Source organism: Diabrotica virgifera, chromosome 3, assembly GCF_917563875.1.
Source record: "Diabrotica virgifera virgifera chromosome 3, PGI_DIABVI_V3a".
NCBI classification, from domain to species: domain Eukaryota; kingdom Metazoa; phylum Arthropoda; class Insecta; order Coleoptera; family Chrysomelidae; genus Diabrotica; species Diabrotica virgifera.
In genome coordinates, this window is record NC_065445.1 from 24,307 (window position 1) to 46,062 (window position 21,756).

Genomic DNA, 21,756 nt, shown 5'->3' on the forward strand with positions numbered 1-21,756 from the left:
ATATCTAGAACCGTCTCAGTGACCTCTATTCACCATTCAAGTATATCCGTTTCCCAATGAAACACCCTGTATATAAAGATAACATACCTATGCTAAGATGTAAGGCAAAACTATCGCAACCTATCAAGTATGAAACTGGCATTAGACAAGGAGATTCGCTGAGCCCATTAATATTTAATCTGATAATGGACGAAATCATAAAGAAAGTTAAAGAAAGTATAAGTATAAGAGGATATAGAAGTGGAGAAAAGGAAATAAAGATAATCTGCTACGCCGACGACGCCACAATAACAGCCGAAAATAAAGATGAACTACAAAGACTAATTAAAGAATTCGAAGACACGGCTCTCATATGCAACATGCTGATCTCAACCGAGAAATCGATAGTAATATCAGCGGAACCGAGACGATGTAAATTGGTCGTAAATAACAAAATTATAGAACAAGTGATGGAAACGGAATACTTGGGAATAAAACTGTCAAGCTACGGAAAAGTGGAAGAAGAAGTACAGAAATAAGTGAACATGGCGAACAGAGCAGCAGAATGTCTCAACAACACAATCTGGAGAAACAAATACCCCACAATGAAAACGAAAACCAGGATATATAAATCAACAATAAGACCGATAATGACGTATACAGCGGAAACAAGAGCAGATACGGCGAAAACACAAAGACTGCTGGAAACAGCAGAAATGAAAATCTTACGAAAAATAACAAACCAAATTCTAAGAAACAGAATAAGAAGTGAGGAAATACGAGCGAGATGTGGTATGGTATAAAAGTAATAAACATGTGGACCAAAAGAAGAAAAATAGAATGGAATCAATACATAGAAAGAATGACAGAAAATAGAATAGTACGAATAGCAAGAGACAAATCGCCAAATGGAAGAAGATCATTGGGACGACCGAGGAAAAGATGGTCAGACAATGTCTGTCAATTGAGACTAAAACCGAAGTAAAACAGGCATTGAGCCTACTTATAAAGTAGGAAGAAGAAGAAGAAGAAAGTTTTAATAATATTTACCTGTTAAAAATTTTGCCATCCTTCATAATATCACCATCATATTTAGATGTATGACATACTTCTTGTTTTGACAATGTCGGGGGCATTGAATCATACATAAACCTTCTACCTAATTGATCAGCTGCTTTATCGATGTCAATATAATCCCTCAGAGAGTCAAATAATTTTTCAATTTCTGCCTTTATATTTAATCTTTCCTCTGATATTATATTTCGATTTACATAACCTGTGTGTTTCAAATAATTAAGTGGTAATCCTTTCCTAAAATACAAATACAAAAAAAGTAAATAAATAAATTCGTATGAAAGTACAAAATGAAAATCAAAGTTCAGTAATAGGTACTGCAAGACATTTCAACCAAAAAATAATATAATCTAGGTACAAGGACAAGGTTTTGAAAATGAGTCTACCGAGTTTCTGTAGGTCTGTAGGGATCGAGATTGAATTTAAAATTACACAATGTTTGTGACTCACCACCAATTAAGAGTAAACAGTAGCGCGTCATCAATATTTTTGTTCTTCGAATTTTCAACAATGAGACAACAGTACGTTGGACAACAATTCGACACTGACAGTGACATTATACTATCAAAAACAATAATTGTTATACTCATAGGCGTGCTAAATGTTGCAGAGTCAGTCACGTTCGATTTCTTGTTATAGAAAATCGATTTTTAGTAGATCCGATGTGACACAAAATCTTAGCATGGGATAAAAAAGTTTATTTGAAGAAAGTGTATTTTTTTGTTCTTCTTAATAATGGTACAGGCTCCATTTTGCAATATTTTATTTAGTTATAGAGTAATTTCCACATATGTACTAACATATTTCTCAAATTGGGCTCTGTACCGCCATTCTTTATTGTATTACGAACATGTGTGACAAATATCTCGACAAAATATTCAAAATTACAGCCGCAATCTTGGACCGCGTTTGTTGCTACCTGTTGATCGCTACTGTTGCCTCTTAATGCATTCAACGAAATCATGAAACCTCTTGACGAAGCTGCAATGAAGAAATAGAAGATATTGCGAAGAAAAAAAAGGATATATAAAATGGATAGCAACAAAGGACCTTCACGATCGGCAAAAGTACAAACAAAGAAATAAAAAATATAAATTACGAGCTCAATGCTTTTTCCCCATCCAAAACGAATTGCTTCACCTATATCATATACGCGATGCGTATTCCCTATGCTATTTATGTATACATATACATCATTTATATACGTAAAAAATTTATTTCAGCGAAGTGATGACGGTCGCAAATTCAAGACTTTTTCCCCATCCAAGAAGTGCACAATGTCCCTAAAGAAATTTTTAATTCAAAAATTTATTTCGTCGAAGCGATGACGGTCGCTAATTTAATAGTTTTTCCCCGTCCAAAAAGTGCACAACGTCCCTCAAGAAGTTTTCACTTCAAATGTTTATTTCGTCGAAGCGATGACGGTCGCTAATTTATTACTTTTCCCATCCAAAAAGTGCACAACGTCCCTAAAGAAGTTTCACTTCAAAAATGTATTTCGTCGAAGTGATGACGGTCGCTAATTTAATAATAATAATCCCCCATCCAAAAAGTGCACAACGTTCCTAAAGAAGTTTTCATTTCAAAAATTTATTTCGCCGATGCTATGACGGCCGCGATGACGGTCGCTAGTTCAATACTTTTTCCCTATCTAAAAAGTACACAACGTCTCCAAAAGAAGTTTTCACTGTAAAATTTATTTCGCCAAGCGATGACGGTCGTTAATTTAATACTTTTTCCATCAAAAAAGTGCACAACGGCCCTAAAGAAGTTTTCACTTCAAAAATTAATTTCGTCGAAGTGATGACGGTCGCTAGTTTAATAATTTTTCCCCATCCAAAAAGTGCACAACGTCTCTAAAGAAGTTTTCATTTCAAAAATTTATTTCGCCGAAGCTATGACATTCGCGATGACGGTCGCTAGTTCAATACTTTTTCCCTATCTAAAAAGTGCACAACGTCTCCAAAAGAAGTTTTCACTGTAAAATTTATTTCGCCGAAGCGATGACGGTCGTTAATTCAATACTTTTTTCCATCCAAAAAGTGCACAACGTCCCTAAAGAAGTTTTCACTTCAACAATTTATTTCGTCGAAGTGATGACGTTCGCTAATTTAAAAATTTTTCCCATCCAAAAAGTGCACAACGTCCCAAATTAGTTTTCCTTCAAAAATTTGTTTCGTCGTAATGATGACGGTCGCTAATTTAATAATTTTTCTCCATCCAAAAAGTGCACAACGTCCCTAAAGAAGTTTTCACTTAAAAAATTTATTTCGCCTAAGCGATGACGGTCTCTAATTCAATATTTTTTCGCCATCCAAAAAGTGCACAACGTCCCCAAAAGCAGTTTTCACTTAAAAAATTTATTTTGCCGAAGCGATGACGGTCGCTAATTCAATACTTTTTCCCCATCTAAAAGGTGCACAACATCCCTAAAGAAATTTTCACTTCAAAAATTTATTTCGTCGAAGCGATGACGGTCGCTAATTTAATACTTTTTCCCCATCCAAAAAGTGCACAACGACCCTCAAGAAGTTTTCACTTCAAAAATATATTTCTTCGAAACGATGACGGTCGAGAAATTTAATACTTTTTCCCATCCCAAAGTGCACAACGTTCCTAAAGAAGTTTTCACTTCAATACCTATACGTACACAATTTATTTCGCCAAAGAGATGACGGTCGCGATGACGGTCGCGAAATAAATCTTTTTTCCCCATCCAAAAATAGGTTTTACATTCATTTTAAATTTAAATACTTCTATACAATTTATGTATAGATACACATAATATAGATACGTACAAAATTTATTTCGCCGAAGAGATGACGGTCGCGAAATAAATCCTTTTTCCCCATCCTAAAATAGGTTGTACATTTATTTTAAATTTAAATATGTACTTATATACAATTTATATATACGTACAAATAATATATAGCATAAGCGATGACGGTCGCAATGACGGTCGCGATGACGGTCGCGATGACGGTCGCGAATTCAATGCTTTTTCCCCTATCCAAAAATTGCAGAACGTCCCTAACGAAGTTTTCACTTCAAAAAGAGGTAAACAAGGCCAAAACTAAAATGTAGAATAAAGCCGATAACATAGAATATTATATGGGTACCGCAAGAATTGAAGAAGCCTGACAAACAATAATTAGAGGTAATAAAACAGATAGAAAAGAAGGCAGTAGGTTAACTCTAATATCCCCGAAATAGTGAACAGTATTATGAATAAATGCTGACAGAACATATCGAGTAGACCTCCAAGATAGTGGCTATGAAAAATATGGTATTTCCCCAAGACCAGGAGAAGCACGCATAAACTTATTAAATATGGTCCTGACAAACATTCAGCTCTTGGCCTATACATACACCTTTAATTTACATTGAGAGTTGAAGAGCTATCCTCAAAATAGATAAATATATAATTTATTTGGTTATAAATTACATAACAATGTTTATAGCAAGTCAGTAAATACAGGGTGAGTTTTTAGTGCGGGATCGGTCGATAATTCCATTACGGTATAGAATATCGAAAAAAGTTATTTAGAAAAAATGTAGGCAATGATATTCTCCACGCTTGGAAAATATGTCCATTTCTACAGGGTGATCAATAACAGCGTAGTATATCAAACATATAATTTTTTAAATGGGACACCCTATATATTTTTTCATATTTATATTCCCCTCATAATTCTTGTTCATATAATATAGGGTTTTGCATTACTATACAGAGTATTTAACAAGTTATGACGATTTTTATTTCGAAATCCCTATGAGATTAACACCCTGTATATAAAGAAGTAATTCATAGACAATAATTTGTTTTATGTAGTAAGATAAACAATATACTGTAGTTTTAAATTAAGTCCAATTGAAATCATTGACGAATGTTTGTATACAGGGTGAACTACAAAACCAAATTACGATTTTCTCTATTTTTTTAAATGGATCACCCTATATTCTATTTTTCAAAAATATTGTATTTATTATACTCTTTCATTTTTATATAACATTCCCTATATCTAAACTTATTACTTTCGGAGATATTTTTAGTTTTTTTCAACTTTTGGGAATACATTCAATTTTTCTAGTAGAAATAAGTTGGTATTGAATGATAATTAAACAAAATTATTTTTTTCTACGACCGTTTAATAACATGCTCATTATTCGCTATTTTTTTATAGATAATAGCACCCATTACTGTACCCGTGAGTAATAATTCATTACTCACGGGCTGAAGTTAGATTCAAGTGGCGCATGCCACTTTTAATATTAATCGTATATAAACTGCAAATAAAATTACTTAAACTTGTTTATTTAATACAATAATTATTGTAATTTATACCAATAATTAACTTCGAAAAAATTTTAAAGGAATTTTAACTGTAACAATGTCAGTATATTTTTACGTTTATATCTTGTTTACTAAAAATTTTGACGTTTATCATTTAATTTAGTGACATTAGCGCATATTGTTTATGTTAATTAGAATTTATATACCCTATTCCACGAACATACGCCTGTTTTGGATAACTTCGACAACGAATATTTTACTGTGCAAAATAAGAAGAACGAAAGTAAATTGCAAATTACATTGTTGTTTATTGGAATAATTATTAGCGCCATTTACTTTCGTACTTCTTATGTTGCACAGTAAAATATTCGTTGTCGAACTAATCCAAAACAGGCGTATGTTCGTGGAATGGCCCATAACTAATATTGTGTTTGTTTTTCAAGTTTTTGTATATTGTGTTAAATATGTTATAACATATTATGTATAGTTATATTATTATATTATACATTATAACTATATACCTATATATGAAATACGTCAACCGACAATAGCCATTTCCTATTTTATTAGATTCATTGACAGTAGGTACAAATTTAAGCTTATAATTTTTCGGAAACGAATAGAACTTATATTGACTATTTCTAGTTGTATTTTTACAATAAATAAGAATTTCGTAATAGTAGGCAACCAATTATTCAGCCACGTACTAGGCGTAAATAGCATTTAGGTATTTTTGTAAATTATTATAATTTAACTTTCGAGTAGTTGATAATTAAATTTTTTTCTAATTAAAATAAAAAAGGTCGTAGAAAAAGTATAGTATTCTACTCGCATGTAATGGCTATTACTCACTCTGATGAATTACGACACTCGCCTACGGCTCGTGTCGCAAACTTCATCATCGTGTGTAATAGCCATCATTACATGCTCGTTGAATAATATACTATTATTCAATAAAAAACTAACACAAAATATAAACCATAGCAATATGCAATGAATGTATCAATAAATGTGATATTAAGGAATTATCATATTTCCCTAATATACAAGAATCATACAATTCCTACAAAAAAATATAGGTACATATCTTGTGTATATGTAATAAAATTACAAGATTATTTTTATTTAATAAACAATTCACACAAAACATAAATCAAAACAATATACAACTAATTTAATAGTTTTTAGATTATTATATCAACAGCATTCTAAGCCAAGAAGTTTTTAGTAACACATTCCTAATTGCAGATTGTGACCCGCATTTATTAATAATATAATTTTCATATTAAATTTCTTTAATATGCATCAAGAAATTACTACTTTGTTAACACTCAAACTAGGTGATCTATAAATGTTTAAGGTGATATTGTTAGAGATTATGTGATTGGTCCACATTTTTTGACGGTTGAGGTTTTTATACGACGGTGCTCCAGTTCTTCCAAAATTGATTTTTGAAGTTATACTTCATAGGATTAAAACCTTTGATCCCGACGCAGTCGCATTACAACTTTGTTCTGATTGGATGTTCAAATGACATGACAAAAATGATCCAATATGGCAGCTGTGGGACTGTGATTTGGTTATGTATGGTTGTTGCGTTTTAAAATTTGTAGGAAGAGAAACAACAAACAAAAAGTTAGTTAATGGTTATACTGCCTTTTTAAATAGTTTTCATATTATATTTTTGGACTTATTAACATAGAAGAGATGATTGTTGCATGCCAATGTGAAAGCCCATCAAACTGTGACTAGTATGAGTGCCGCAAAATTACTGATAAAAAACCTATTAAATAGCTCGAAGGCGTAGAGAACTGTGGATAACAACAATCAACCGGGACGACCTACGATCTCGCTTATTCAAAGCTAAAGAATCTTACACTGGTAAGTGTTTTAAAAATAGTTGATCAAATTTTGTTATGATATTTGAACATAGCCACTTTGCACGATGCAAGTGATTGCGAAATTTATTAGTCGTTATATTGATACGTAGTATGTAATACTTTTATTTACATAATTTTATTACCATCAAAATTTCTATCAATATTCACCTAATATATTGTTTTCTTAGTCTATGTTTTGTTGTATTTTTTCAATTCTAAATCATTTCAATTCAAAATCAAAATAATTTAATTTAATTCAAAAATGTCAAAAGTTTAATCCGTTTTGTTAGTCGATCTTCGCACATAATGACACACTGTCTCCGTGGCGAAGCGTTTAATGCGAGTGAACCCCAATACAACTCCAATAACAGGAGCGCTGGTAAGTTGGTTCGAATCCCAATAGAAACTTTTATTTTTTATTTTTTTTATACATTTTATGATTGTAAGTATATTTATTATATAATTTTATTTTCAGAAAATACGTATTTAGTTAAAAAATTTTCCGACAATTAATGTTCAGAAATCATTTGTGGCATTTTTAATGTGTTTGTGTGTGTTTTATTCTTTTATTATTTTAATTTTTGGCACTGTTTTAATAAAAATGTTTGAGAAGTAGTAAGTATAAATTAGTTTAATATTTAAATAAAATATAAATATAAAGTATATTAATTTCGTTTATAATCATATAATCATATAATAGAAGTATAACTTCTTACGTGCGTACAAAAGTACACACACATTCTTTTTTTTTTTCAAGTGGGGCTATATAAAAAACCTTGTATACCAGAAGCATCCAACAGCGCTTGATGATATGAAAAATAGAATAAAAGAAGCTTTTAATAATATTGACTTACAAAAATGTTAGAAATGTGGCTCGGTCATTTGAATATCGGTTACAAAATTGCATAGACGTTGAAAGTGGTCATTTCTTAAAATATTCCTTGTATTGTGCGAGTAAATATCAGTGTTACATAAAAAAAATTGTTTTATTCTTACGAATTAGTATTAGTAACTCGGAAATGTAAATTCCATACACTGTTAATATATTTAACTCCTTAAATAGGCCTCTGCAAGACCAACCATACGAAATACCCGCAAGGCATCTCACAATACACTTTTGGACTTTAAAAACATCCTTTATACTAGGAGAGCCACCCCAGACAGTTATACCATAACTCATTGTGGACTCATAACTTCAGCAAAATAAAAGAGACGAAGATGGTGCTAAGTATTCTACTCAAAATTCTCAATAGATAACACTTAGAGTTGATTTTTTTACATATATTCCAACAATGAGTCTTAAACGATAAATGTGAGTCAAAAGTCACTCCCAAAAACTTCACATCACTACAACTTAAAAATACTCTCACCATTGGTGGCAACACTTAGATCAGGTTTAGTAGAGTTTGCACGGGATGTAAACGATACAAATTTAGTTTTTTGAATATTAAACAGAAGCGACTGATTACTGGACCAGTCAGAGGTCTTCAGTGAATTTGTTATTTTATCTTGTAAAAAACTTGTCCTTATTACGATATAGCATTATAGAGTCATCCGCATAAAGTGATACAAATGCATCAGACATTACATAATACGGTAGTTCATCAATATACAAGATAAATAATATCGGGCAAAATATGGAGCCCTGCGGTACTCCATTCTTAATAACAATCGGATCAGATATTGAAATTTTGAAGTCATTTCTTATTTTAACTATTTGGTGTCGGTCTTTCAGATAGGATCCAAATGTACAATTTATCGAGGAGTACATCGTGTTGTACATAATCAAAAGCACGACTGAGGTCACGAAAAATGGCAGTCGGATGTTCAATATTTTCAATTGAAATTAAAACTTCCTCATAGAAATAGTCCTGTCGCCAGGGGGGGTACAACGGCCTCGTTAATTCAGATGGACTTACTCAAGTTTTTTTTATGTATTTTGACCCGTAGAACACGAATTTTTTGGGTAACAGTTGATCCGGATGTCGATAAGATTGTTATAGACCAAGAACTTGAGGAATCAAATAACAGCGATTTTTGGCAAAACAAAACAATATTTTGTATTTTTTGGGCCATTTTAAGTAAAAAATATTTCTACAAGTTTTTTCGTAGGATGCACAGTTTTCGAGATAAACGCGGTTGAACTTTAAAAAAATCGAAAAATTGCAATTTTTGAACCCGAATAACTTTTGATTAAAAAATAAAATAGCAAGTCTGCTTACCGCATTTGAAAGTTTAAGTCAAATTATATCGGTTTTGATTATTTGCATTGGTAAAAATTTATTTTTTTATTGTTTAACAAAGCTATAAACACGTAGGGTTTCCCGTGCTTTTACATGCGTTTTAACGCATGTAACGTAGAAATAGTCTTGATTGCACTAGTACCTATTCTACCTACTCGTTCGATTTTAAATGAGAAATCATAGAAACATCACTCACGCACTAGTTGTTTGTAGCTTTGTTTAACAATAACACAATAAATTTTTAGCAATGCAAATAATCAAAACCGACATAATTTGACTTGAACTTTCAAAGGCGCTAAGCAGAATTGCTATTTTATTTTTTAATCAAAAGTTATTCGGGTTTAAAAATTGCAGTTTTTCGATTTTTTGAAAGTTCAACCGCGTTTATCTCGAAAACTGTGCATCCTACTAAAAAACTTGTAGAAATATTTTTTGCTTAAAATGACCCAAAAAATACAAAATATTGTTTTGTTTTGCCAAAAATCGCTGTTATTTGATTCCTCAAGTTCTTGGTCTATAACAATCTTATCGACATCCGGATCAACTGTTACCCAAAAAATTCGTGTTCTACGGGTCAAAATACATAAAAAAAACTTGGGTAAGTCCATCTGAATTAACGAGGCCGTTGTACCCCCCCTGGCGACAGGACTAAAACTGTTAATGGCTGTGGAAGTAGAAACTTCATTGATATCTAAAAACGACAAAAGTTGTTTTAGCATTGCATATTCAATAATATTAGATAGCATTGATGGAACAGACAATGGTCGATAATTTGACATTACTCAGAATCCCTTTGTTTTAATAACGGTGAAATGTGGACGTTTTCAGCATACTAGGAAAAACACCAGTACTGAAAGAAGAATTTATAATGTGAGCAAGTGGAGTCAAAATGTGAAAAACAATTTTCTTAAAATATTTCATCAAAATCACACGATGCTTTATTTTTAATTTTATATTTAATTATGTTAGATTTCTAGATTTCAAGATTTCTTCCTCTGTTATATAAGATAGGAATTAACTATTTTGAAAAAATTCATTGGATTACCTATAGTGTAGGAAATAGAGGTTGAACCTCGCAAAATGGACACAAGTCCGGTTTTATTTTTTTTTTCTGGTATATCAAGGGGTGCTTATTATGAGACTAACTTTTTCTTAAAACATTTTGCCCCGGAACGCCCCTTTTCATCCATTTAAAGGGGGTAATTTGTGGTTTTTGCGAAACGTAGCCTTTCCTGTACGTTTTGCAAAAAATTTACTTAATAGTAAAATGAAGAGGACTATATTTCCTCCTATTTATTTCCCGACAGCATATGTCTATCACCCACCGTTTAGCGGGGGTGGTGCCCCAAAGTTGACAAATTTAAAAAAAAAGGTGTTTTTAAATAAAAATATTTTTCCCCATCTGTAATGAAAATTAAAAAGACACCCTGCGGCAATTAATCACAAATAAGTGGCTGATTTTTTGGTATAGGTTTCATTTAAGGGCAATTGCAAATTTTTTAATTACAGGGTGTTACATTTTAAAAAACCCCTTTTATACCATCTGAACCGCCTATGCTAGAGTAAAAAAACCTTCAGCGATTATCCATGTACTCATGTTATTTACAAATTTGTATAATGCACCCCCATATTTTCCCCGGAACCACCCCAAAAAAAGGAGAACTAATAAAGAAATTAATCAAAAATTGATTTTGGGCCACCACTGTGGCTTTAGGGTGCAAAGAAAATAAAATATGCATAGGTTATAATGTGTAGCAGACAGTGTGTTGTTTTATTTTCCATAAGTACGTTATCAATAAAATGAATAGGCGACGAAAAAAAAATCAAAAACTGGAGCCCACCAAAGCATTTCTGAGGTTTACAGCGCCACTGTGCCGTAACGGTTGCTTATACGAAAAAAATGCATAGGACCTTATTTGTAGAAAAAATAATAGTCTTTAATTCTGTATAAGTTTTGTTTTAAAAAATGCATAGGTAATGAGAAAATCGTAAAAACATGCTCTCCAAGGGATAGGGATAGTTTCTGCAGTTTATTTTCAAGGATAGGGGTAGTTTCCGCAGGGATGTTGCAATAATCATATATATTTATGAAAAACCCTATTGATGGAGCATATGTCCATACGGGTCAAAAAGCAAAAAAATATATTTTTAACTCCCCCTTTATTTATTTTTTTTTTGGCTACAGGGGTTGCATCAAGAAATCGCTTTTGGTGTCCATGCATGGGTAATAAAAACAAGCATAAAATGATATATGAAGCATATTAATAAAGGGCATTGTGTGTGAAGGATTCCAAGAAAATCACTTTCTTTATTAATTCTCCTTTTTTGGGGTGGTTCCTGAAAAAAAAATGGGGGTGCATTATAGAAATTTGTAAATAACATCAGTACCTGGATAATCGTTGAAAGTTTTTTTACTCCAGCATACGCGGTTCAGATGGTATAAAAAGGGGTTTTTTATAATGTAACACCCTGTAATTAAATAATGGGCAATTGCCCTTAAATGAAACCTATACCAAAAAATCAGCCACTTATTTGTGATTAATTTCCTCAGACTCTCTTCTTAATTTTCATTACAGTTAGGGAAAAATATTTTTTTAAAACATCTTTTTTAAAAATTTATCAACTTTGGGGCGCCACCCCCGCTAAACGATGGGCGATAGACATATGCTGTCGGGAAATAAATAGTAGGAAATATAGTCCTCTTCATTTTACTATTGAATAAATTTTTTGCAAAAGGTAGAGAGGGGTACCCCCTTTAAAGGGATGAAAAGGGGGTTCCGGGGCGAAATTTTTAAGAAAAAGTTATTCTCATAATAAGCACCCCTTGATATACCAGAAAAAAAAAATAAAACCGAACTTGTGTCCATTTTGCGGGGTTCAACCTCTGTTTCCTACACTACTGCTGAAAATTAAAATTTGGTGAAGAGCCGAAACGCGTCCTTTTATGACCTTTTATTAATATACATTTTTTGTGGTACCTCTTTGAGTTTTGTACTTCCTTACCTCGAGACCACATTTGAGAATGGATACTTCTCTTCAAAAAAAATTTGGTTTAATTATTTTACTAATAATTGTATCTTCTAGTGCATTTATAAAATAATCATTTTTGTTTGATAATATATCTGAATCTGTGATTTTAGTATCATCTATTTTTAGACAGATATTTTTGTGAGCTTTTCGTTTTTCATTAAGTTCATTTATAACAGCCCATGTGGTTTTGTTTTTGGTAGAAGATTCAGAGATTTTGTTAAAATAAAACTGACTTTTTGTTGTCTCAACAAAAACTTTGTGTTGATATTTTTTTTGTAAATATAGAGTTTTTAGCTCACGATATGACTTACTCAAACTATACCAATCCTTTAGACTATCTGAGAAAGAATTGACTTCTTTTATGACTTATGACCTACGTTTTTTTGTTTTGGTAAAGAGTGGAAAACTGCATATATCAACAAACTAAACAAACCGATTTAATTTGTAGATTGTACGGGAAGATAATGAAAAGCCGAATTGAAAGTTATTGGGAAGACGCTGAAGATCAAAGTGGCTATCGTACTGGTCTTTCTTGTATAGACAATGTGTTCTGTCTAAAACAAACAATAGAAAAGGACTTGGAACGCAATGTGGAGACACACATGGGTATTTATTGATCTTCTAAAGGCGTATGACTGTTTCCCATTAGAGCTAGAAAACAAGAAAATTCCACCGATTTACATCAATGCTGTGAAGGAGTTGTACGAAGATATGATAAATTCAATAAGATTGGACAAAAAATGGTGCTTGTGCTTTCTTGGCTCTCTCTATTCCACTATAAATATCGATACCTCACTTCAATAGCGTAACAAGTCCAAAATTAGAATACTTGAGAAAACGAAGAAAAAGAAATTTCGTATTTTATATTCTATATATTTTTTTCAATTTTCATTTTTTATGAACGAAAACAAGTAATTTAGTTTTATAGGACTGTAGGACATTTTAGTGCATGAAAATATTTAGATAATATTTGTTTAAACTAACTGAAATTTAAACTTTAGTGACATTATTGCACTATTGAACTAAAATTTTTTTAGAATTACGACATAAATTAGCTACTTTTTGTAAATAGAGGTCTGTCTGGTGACTAGGATTTGAAATAAAATTAACTTGTTAGAAAAATAAATTTTTAATTTGAAATAAAATTAAATACAAATTATTCAGAGTCGGACTCAGGCCCCTCCTCTACTCCATCTTTTCCGGCAAATTTTAGTAAAATGGCATTAACCTTACAATAAACCTGTCTAATGGCATTTTCCTTACAAATATCCAGTAGATTTTTCTTTTTATTTTTATCGATTGAATGCCTTTTTTGAAGGCTGGTTTTAGCTGGATTTCCTTATTTTGTCCTTGATTCCTAAGTTATTTATTATTTTGTTTGATGTCAATGTTCTTGAAAGTATCTCGTGCATAAGAAGTTTTATAAAAAAATATATTCGGGTACATTTTTTCTATTTGGATAATTTTTAAGTTATTCCAAATAACTTTATCTTTTTCTGTATTTTTACTGAAATTCTTTACCCATTGCGGTACTTAGTGACTTTCAATCATAAATATTTCAGTGCAAATTTCATTCACATTGTAGGGAATCCCAGTTTTTTGCTGACTTGAGTATACTTGCCCATTGTACAGGGACGTAAATTGGAAAACTTTTAATAACAAGCTTTTTCTATCTTTCTATGGTGGCATGCATGCTATCACCTTCATTTTTTGTGTTTCTCTAAAAATTTGTGTTTAATTGTCTTGATTTTGTTGACATGCATCACACAGAACAGGTACATACAAACCAAAAATTTATTTTTATTTTGCCCTGCGAGTAGAAATCAGAGTAGAAAATGACATGTTCCCCTTTGCCTTCACTTTTCAAAAAATTGTAGATACAGCTACCAATTTCATTAGCCCCCCTCTTTGTAATTCCTTAATGCCAGAAAAAGCAGTATCCAATTTTTGATTTTATGTCAAACACGCTAAAGTTGTAACTAGACAGTCTCCGTTTATAATAGAAACTACCAACTTTACCACAAGGAGTAGGGAGAACGGCTTGAAGATCGAAACACAACACTTGAAGGATTTCACCTGATTGCAAATCTTGAATCTTTTCTTATCTGCTTAAATCTTTCTCACTTAAATGCGCTTCATATTTGCTTCTCAGTTCATTTTTTTGTTCATCATTTCCATTTGTGTAACTAGTTCATAAGCTGCATTGATCTTCTTTGGCCCGTATTCAATATTTTTGAATACAATGAAATTTTGGCAACCTGTTTATTATTTAACGTGCAGCTTTTCACGTAAAGGCAATATGTACATAGTAGAAATGTTCAGACTTCCATCTAGATATTCTTTGTTTGTCCGATCTCGGCAGTAATGTGATTTCTTCCTCGGAAATAATTGATGTGGTCTCTTATTCCAAGTACTTCTTCTTTGATCTTTTTTTGTTTTCCATGTCTTCCTCGTTGATCAGTTAATAAACAGCCTTGCTTATCGTTCTTTTTAGTTGTTGTAAAAATAGTCCCATTGTTGATGGCTAATGTATTCTTGAAGAAAGTTTTACATACTTGGAAAACTTTATCTTCTACTCTGAAAGTATATTTTAGATTTTTAGATCTATTACTACCTTCCTTTTTAATTCTGTATACTGGCGTTATTTCATCAATATGTGAATCAATGTAGTCTCTTTGCCTGTCAATTGAACCCAATTGCCAGTAAGCTTTAAAAATATTTCTACTAGTTTATTTAAATCTATTAGTTTATTTAAATTCACTCATTTTTAGAGAAAGATGTAACAACTAAGAAACCGCTTGTCACATTGAAAGAATAATCCTTCTTGTTCAGTACTGTAACAAGTCAAGTTGTTACACTATTGAACTAAAACATTTATAAATTTGAAGTTGTTACATAAATGGATTACGCCCTCTATGAACTAAAAGACGAATTTCCACTTATTTCAGTATTGAAATTGGTAGATATATGAATTACGAATGCAATGATTGCAATAACTAAAATTTGAATTTTTTTGACTTGTTACGCTATTGAACTGAGGTATCGATATGTATATTAGTAAAATCTCCTATGTCTTTACTACCTTGGTCTTTTTTCTTTATTATGTAATAGGAAATACAATAAAATCTCGTTAATACATACAAGTATTCGCCATACAATAAAAGCCAGTTAAAACAAATAAAAAATGTAACAGCTTACCGAAAACGTATGTTGTCAAGTGATGCTTTTTTTAGGGCCTCAGGTAAAGCATGTTCTAACAAATCGGCGAAAGAATTATGCTGATAGACTGACACTGTTATATGGAATGAATGGCAATCAGGATCAGTCCTACCCTCGTGAATCGTACCTCTAGGAAAATAAAGTATATCTCCAGCATTCAAGGTAACGGACATAAAAGGTTCTCCAATATCATGATGTTTTAAATTAGGACTGGACTCACGAGCTAAAACATCGCTACCCCTAAAAATAAACTATTATTTAAGTATAAATAGTCCGGAAAATTCTAATTTTGTCAAAAATAAGTGCTGTTATAAAAAGTATCTACATATATATTAAAGGTGCTCAAAATAAAAATTCATCAAATTATTTTCAGGTACAGTTTTTTTATATGTTAAGTAAATTTACAATGACTATTTTCTGCAAGTATGTTTTTAACAAGAAGCAAGAAGTGTAGGGACCACACTGAAGAGCAATACTCAAGGTGAGACCTGACCAAGGAGAAGTGAAGAACTCTAATACCGGATACGTTTGTAAAGTCTAGAGCTGTTCTTTTTACGAAACTCAACATTTTCATAGATTTTTGAATAACATTGATGACATGAGTATTGAAACAAAGAGAATTATCCAGTGTAATCCCAAAGTCCTTGATTTTATTTACAGTATTGAGCAATTGGCGATCAGTGTAATAATTTGATAATATAGGGTGGTGAGCATGGTTAAAGCTAATTACATGGCATTTGCTGGAATTAATGTTCCTACCGTTAAGTGTACACCATGCAGAGAGGTTAGTCAGTTCTAACTGCAATATGGCAGCATCATAATGATTTTTTCTAATTTTAAAGCACTTTAGTCATCAACAAATAGTAAGGCGTCACAATCGGGAAAACAGTTGGTAATATCATTAATAGATTAAAGAGTAATGGACCCAAGTGGGATCCCTGTGGTACACCTGACTTAACCGAAAAAGTTTGTGAGTAAAAGTGGTTCATTCGAACCTGTTGAATTCTTTCAGTTAAATAACTCTGTAACCACTGCAACAAAGATCCACTTATCGCTACCTACATTCTAATACCACGTATGAGGATTTTTATGCGAAAGAGTTAGAGGTTGATTCTGAGTATATTGCGCATGCTCTACTGAATTATTCTAATCCCAAGTACGAGAAATAATGTTTTCTCGTACTTGGGATAAGAATCATTCAGTAGAGCGTGCGCAATATACTTAGAATCAACCTCTAACTCTTTCGGCTAAAAATTCTCATACGTGGTATTAGAATGTAGGTAGCGTTATGCCATATGAGCTAAACTTGCGAATCAGGAGTTCATGGTTTACTCTGTCAAAGGCCTTGGAAAAGTCAGTATAAATTGAATCAACTTGAAGCCCCTCTTCCAAGAAATTCTTAGAAGTTGATAGACAAGCAGTTTGACTAGCGGACCACTAGACGGACTGCTATGGCGCATGCAGAACATTGCTCCGTACACGCTACGGTATTCCTTAGGTACAACTCGAAAGAAATTTTTTTTAAAAAGCCAAAAAGTTAATGTAGAACAAAACTTAATAATGTTTTTATGCTGTTTGTAAACTCATAAACCAATACGAGACGAAACTGCTACTTGGCCCGTGGGAGGGGGGGGGAGCCTTGAAGGCATAGGCCTGAAATACAATTGAATCGGTCATTTTGAAAAGGGGTCATCTCCACTGTTTGAAATGTACACTCTCTGTCGAACTTTTATTTCACACACGTAGACACGTCTACCTACTCCATATTAAAACGGGTCAACTTTCAATATTATTAATGTATGTAGAGCATTGAAAGTTAACCAGTTTTAATATGAAATAGACGTGTCACGTGTCTAGGTGTATTAAATAAAAATTCGACAGAAAGTGGACATGTCACAAAATGGAGATGACCCCTTTTCAAAATGACTGATTCAATTAATATAATATATTACAAAAATTGGATCAAGTGGGGTGGCTTTTTGTGCAATCATGCTCCTTGCCTGCTAAATTAACTTACTATTATCCTCCATGCATCCATGTTTCTTCTCAATCTTCGAATTAATTCTCTTTGTCTTTGTGTGGATCATCCTTTCCTTCTTTTTATGATTGGGCCACCATTTACGAATATGTATTAAAGGCATGTATTAAATAAATAAATAATCATATCATTAGATATGAAAGTAAACTGCCCTCGTCTTTTTGCTCTGTATTTGCCTGTTTATTTCGAGATGAAAATATTTTGACTCTTTTCAGCTCTTTCTGCCGTAAGTTTTTTGTTGTTTCTAATTTTTCATTCTCTCTAGTCCACTTCCATATCTCTCTTTTTGTTTTATCTTACTAAAGCACATTTTTACTTGTTTTCCAGTTTTTCTTCCTTCATTTGCTCTGTCTTATCAATCTTAACAAAATCTAATACATACTTATCATTCCTACCAAATTCTGACACATAATATATAACAATATAGTGTAAAATAAATTACCTGGGTTTATACAATTTCCAATGTTTTCTTCCTTCTAACTGTATAACAAAAGCTTCGATATCATCATAATGTGGAGCAAAGCCTTGGCTGTTTGGTGGCGTCAAATAAGTATTCGCTCCCACTAAAGTGCCAAAATACTCCTGTAATGTTGATACCAATAAATGAACTTTTTGATCATACGTCTGAGGATTTAGAAGTCTTATACTACAACCATTTGAATAATAATCATATAAAGCAGAAGCAACCACCTTTCCTTGTTCATTGTGAACTTCTTTTACACCATTTTCATATGAGACGACATCAATGTTTTTGGTGTAGTATAACGGAAATTCCCTAAAAACAGTAAATGTGCAATGGACATTAATCTAACAAAATCAGGAGTGGAATTTTTTTCACCATCATATGTATATTATATTATTAACACATTGACGGACAGAACGTCTTTAGACGTCTAATTTACATTGATGTTATGTGACAGACGACATTTTTATAAAAACGAGTTATGACCAAAAATCGGTGTCAAATAATATCACATCTATATTATAGAAGAAAGTCGAGTTATGTTAGTTACACCATTTATAACTCGAGAACGACTGAAGAGAATTTTATGAAATTTTACACGTATACTCCACCTGACTGGGAATAGGCATAACTCTATTTTCATACACGTACGTCATAAGGGGAGTTGCCCCCTGAAATATTTTTTTATTTTTGAATTTATACTTTAGACACGAAGGTAAATTTTGATTTTACTGGGCGCATGCGCATACCGACAGTATGGTATAAACGTTATACGGGATCTGATTGGGTGTTAAAATCATCTGTCAATATTCAATATGGAGATTTTGGATAAACAAATTAATGTTGTGTATATTAGTTTTTATTGTTGTGATGGCAGAGAAAAAAAGTTTATAATTGTAGTGACTTTTTAAATAGTATTGAAAAGCGACAGGTACGTAATAATAATTGTAAATGTTTCAGTATCCTAATAAAAAATTTCATAGGTACCTACCTATTTGGAAAATTAAAAAAAAAAAACTACCAAAATACGAGTAGTATGTAATGCTTTGATTTACATAATTTGATTACCAACAAAATTTCTATCCATATTCACCTAATACAGCGTTACCCAACCGGTGGGTCGCGACCCACTAGTGGGTCGCGAGCGGATTTTAGGTGGGTCGCGGCGTGGCTCTTACAGTAGTCGAATAAAGTACATTATATATATCATCATGGGTGAGGGATGGATCGCGAATATGAAAAAAAAACGAGAAGGTGGGTCGCCAGACATAAAAGGTTGGGAACCACTGACCTAATATATTGTTTTCTTACTCTATGTTTTGTTGTATTTTAATATTTCAATTTTCTAAATGATTTCAATTCAAAACCAAAATAATTTGATTAAATTCAGAACTGTCAAAAGTGTAATCCGTTTAGTTAGTTGATCTTCGCACATGATGACGCATGGTCTCCGTGGGTAAAAGTTTAAGGTGAATGAATTTCAATACTAACTGCGCTGATAAGCGGGTTCGAACCACAATAGAAACTTTTGTTTTTTATTTTTTTATACATTTTATGATTGTAAGTATATTTATTATATAATATTTTTTTTTTCAGAAAATACGTATTTAGTTAAAAATTTTTCAGACAATTATTGTTCAGAAAATATTTGTGGCATTTTTCAATGTGTTTGTGTGTGTTTTATTCTTTTATTATTTTAATTTTTGGCACTGTTTAAAAAAAAATTGAGAAGTAGTAAGTATAAATTATTAGTTTAATATTTAAATCAAATATAAATAAACTGTTTAAAGTATATTAATTTCGTTGAAATTATATAATAGGAGTATAACTTCTTGCGTGCGTACAAAGTACACACACATTCTTTTTTTTTTACAAACAGTTTCTTCTGAATTTCGTATGATGTAGAAGGAAAAGATACATACAATCCTAAATTTTCATATTTCTGTCTCAAACCGTTATTTTTTAATAGCCATTTAAATATTTTATATCTATATATATAAAAGAAAGTCGAGTTATGTTAGTTACACCATTTATAACTCGAGAACGACTGAACAGAATTTTATGAAATTTTACAAATATATTCTACCGGACTGGGAATAGGCATTTCATAGACAACTATTTTCATACCCGTACGTCATAAAGGGGGGTTGCCCATGACGCCATAACTCTCATAATAATGAAGTGAAAAATACGAAATTAAATAGGTAGACTCCTTGCTTTCCGAGCAGAACCGTACTAAAATTTTTTGTCTAGCGCAATCGGTGTCCGAAATACAATATCTTTAGCTGTAGAAATATTCTGAGGACAGAAGAAGAACGAGCAACAAATTTCATCGAAGAAAAGAGCAACTGTTTAAGTTTTGGACTTAAATTGGGCAAAATATGATTTTTTTAATTTTTCGAAATTTTCAAAAAATATCTCTAAACGGAACTTTTCTGACGAACGGCAAGCAGGAGAAAAATTCTGAGCACACGAAAGGAACAAGCAGAAAATTATAAAATTTTATTTAATTTTTATTAATTTTGTTTAATTTTATTTGATTAAACAAAAACATATATTTAATAATTTCAAATAAATATATTAATAAACAAATTTAAGAATGTAACTGTTACACTACAAACTTTATTTTGTTACTCCTAACTAAACTTTAATACTTCAAACATCATGTATAATTAATTGAAAATAATAATAAAACCTCATTCATATCGAGCATTATTTGTTTATTAATTACGAATTCCTTTTGTTTATCAAAAATGAATAACCATTTTCAATTTCGTTGCAAAACGAAAATACAGCCGAACCATATTCCAGTCCAATCAGAGAGTGCTGCAAGCACCTCTACCGGTTTCGAAACTTATTAGTCTCTCATCAGGAGGCACATATGCTGCTCTCCCCGATCCAACCAAAACAAACCCCAGCGTGCAGTCCCGAATTGCAACGAACGAAATGGCATAGATGCCCTAGCGGCAACTGCTAGCAAAAGACTAAGTTTTCACTCTAATGGCATATAACATATCCCACCAGAATGAAAACAATGGGAACCTTCTCTGGTTACACCTCCGAGGCTTCTACAATTTGCAAGCCATACGGATGCTGAGACTAAGGAAGATGAGGGAATTCTACAATTTACAATTCACGTCACATCTGCTCAGCGCGGTAAAGTTCCAACGAGACTGGTTCCCTTCATACTCCACACAGAGTAAATGTAAATCAAAAATGAATAACCATTTTCAATTTCGTTGCAAAACGAAAATACAGCCGAACCATATTCCAGTCCAATCAGAGAGTGCTGCAAGCACCTCTACCGGTTTCGAAACTTATTAGTCTCTCATCAGGAGGCACATATGCTGCTCTCCCCGATCCAACCAAAACAAACCCCAGCGTGCAGTCCCGAATTGCAACGAACGAAATGGCATAGATGCCCTAGCGGCAACTGCTAGCAAAAGACTAAGTTTTCACTCTAATGGCATATAACATATCCCACCAGAATGAAAACAATGGGAACCTTCTCTGGTTACACCTCCGAGGCTTCTACA

The 21,756-nt window shown here is 32.2% G+C and overlaps 1 protein-coding gene across 2 annotated transcripts in view; it reads right to left on the reverse strand.

Moving 5' to 3' along the window:
• LOC114332218 (ribosomal oxygenase 1) overlaps positions 1-21,756 on the reverse strand; it is an 84,361-nt gene that overhangs the window by 20,062 nt on the left and 42,543 nt on the right. Inside the window, exons 3-5 of one of the 2 annotated variants that reach the window (XM_028281977.2) lie at positions 18,200-18,532; positions 15,699-15,959; positions 1,030-1,290 (exon numbers count right to left, since the gene is read on the reverse strand). In XM_028281977.2, the coding sequence (XP_028137778.2) occupies positions 1,030-1,290; positions 15,699-15,959; positions 18,200-18,532 (855 nt within the window). The remainder of the gene's footprint in view (positions 1-1,029; positions 1,291-15,698; positions 15,960-18,199; positions 18,533-21,756) is intronic. The other variant, XM_028281978.2, reaches the window with a different exon arrangement.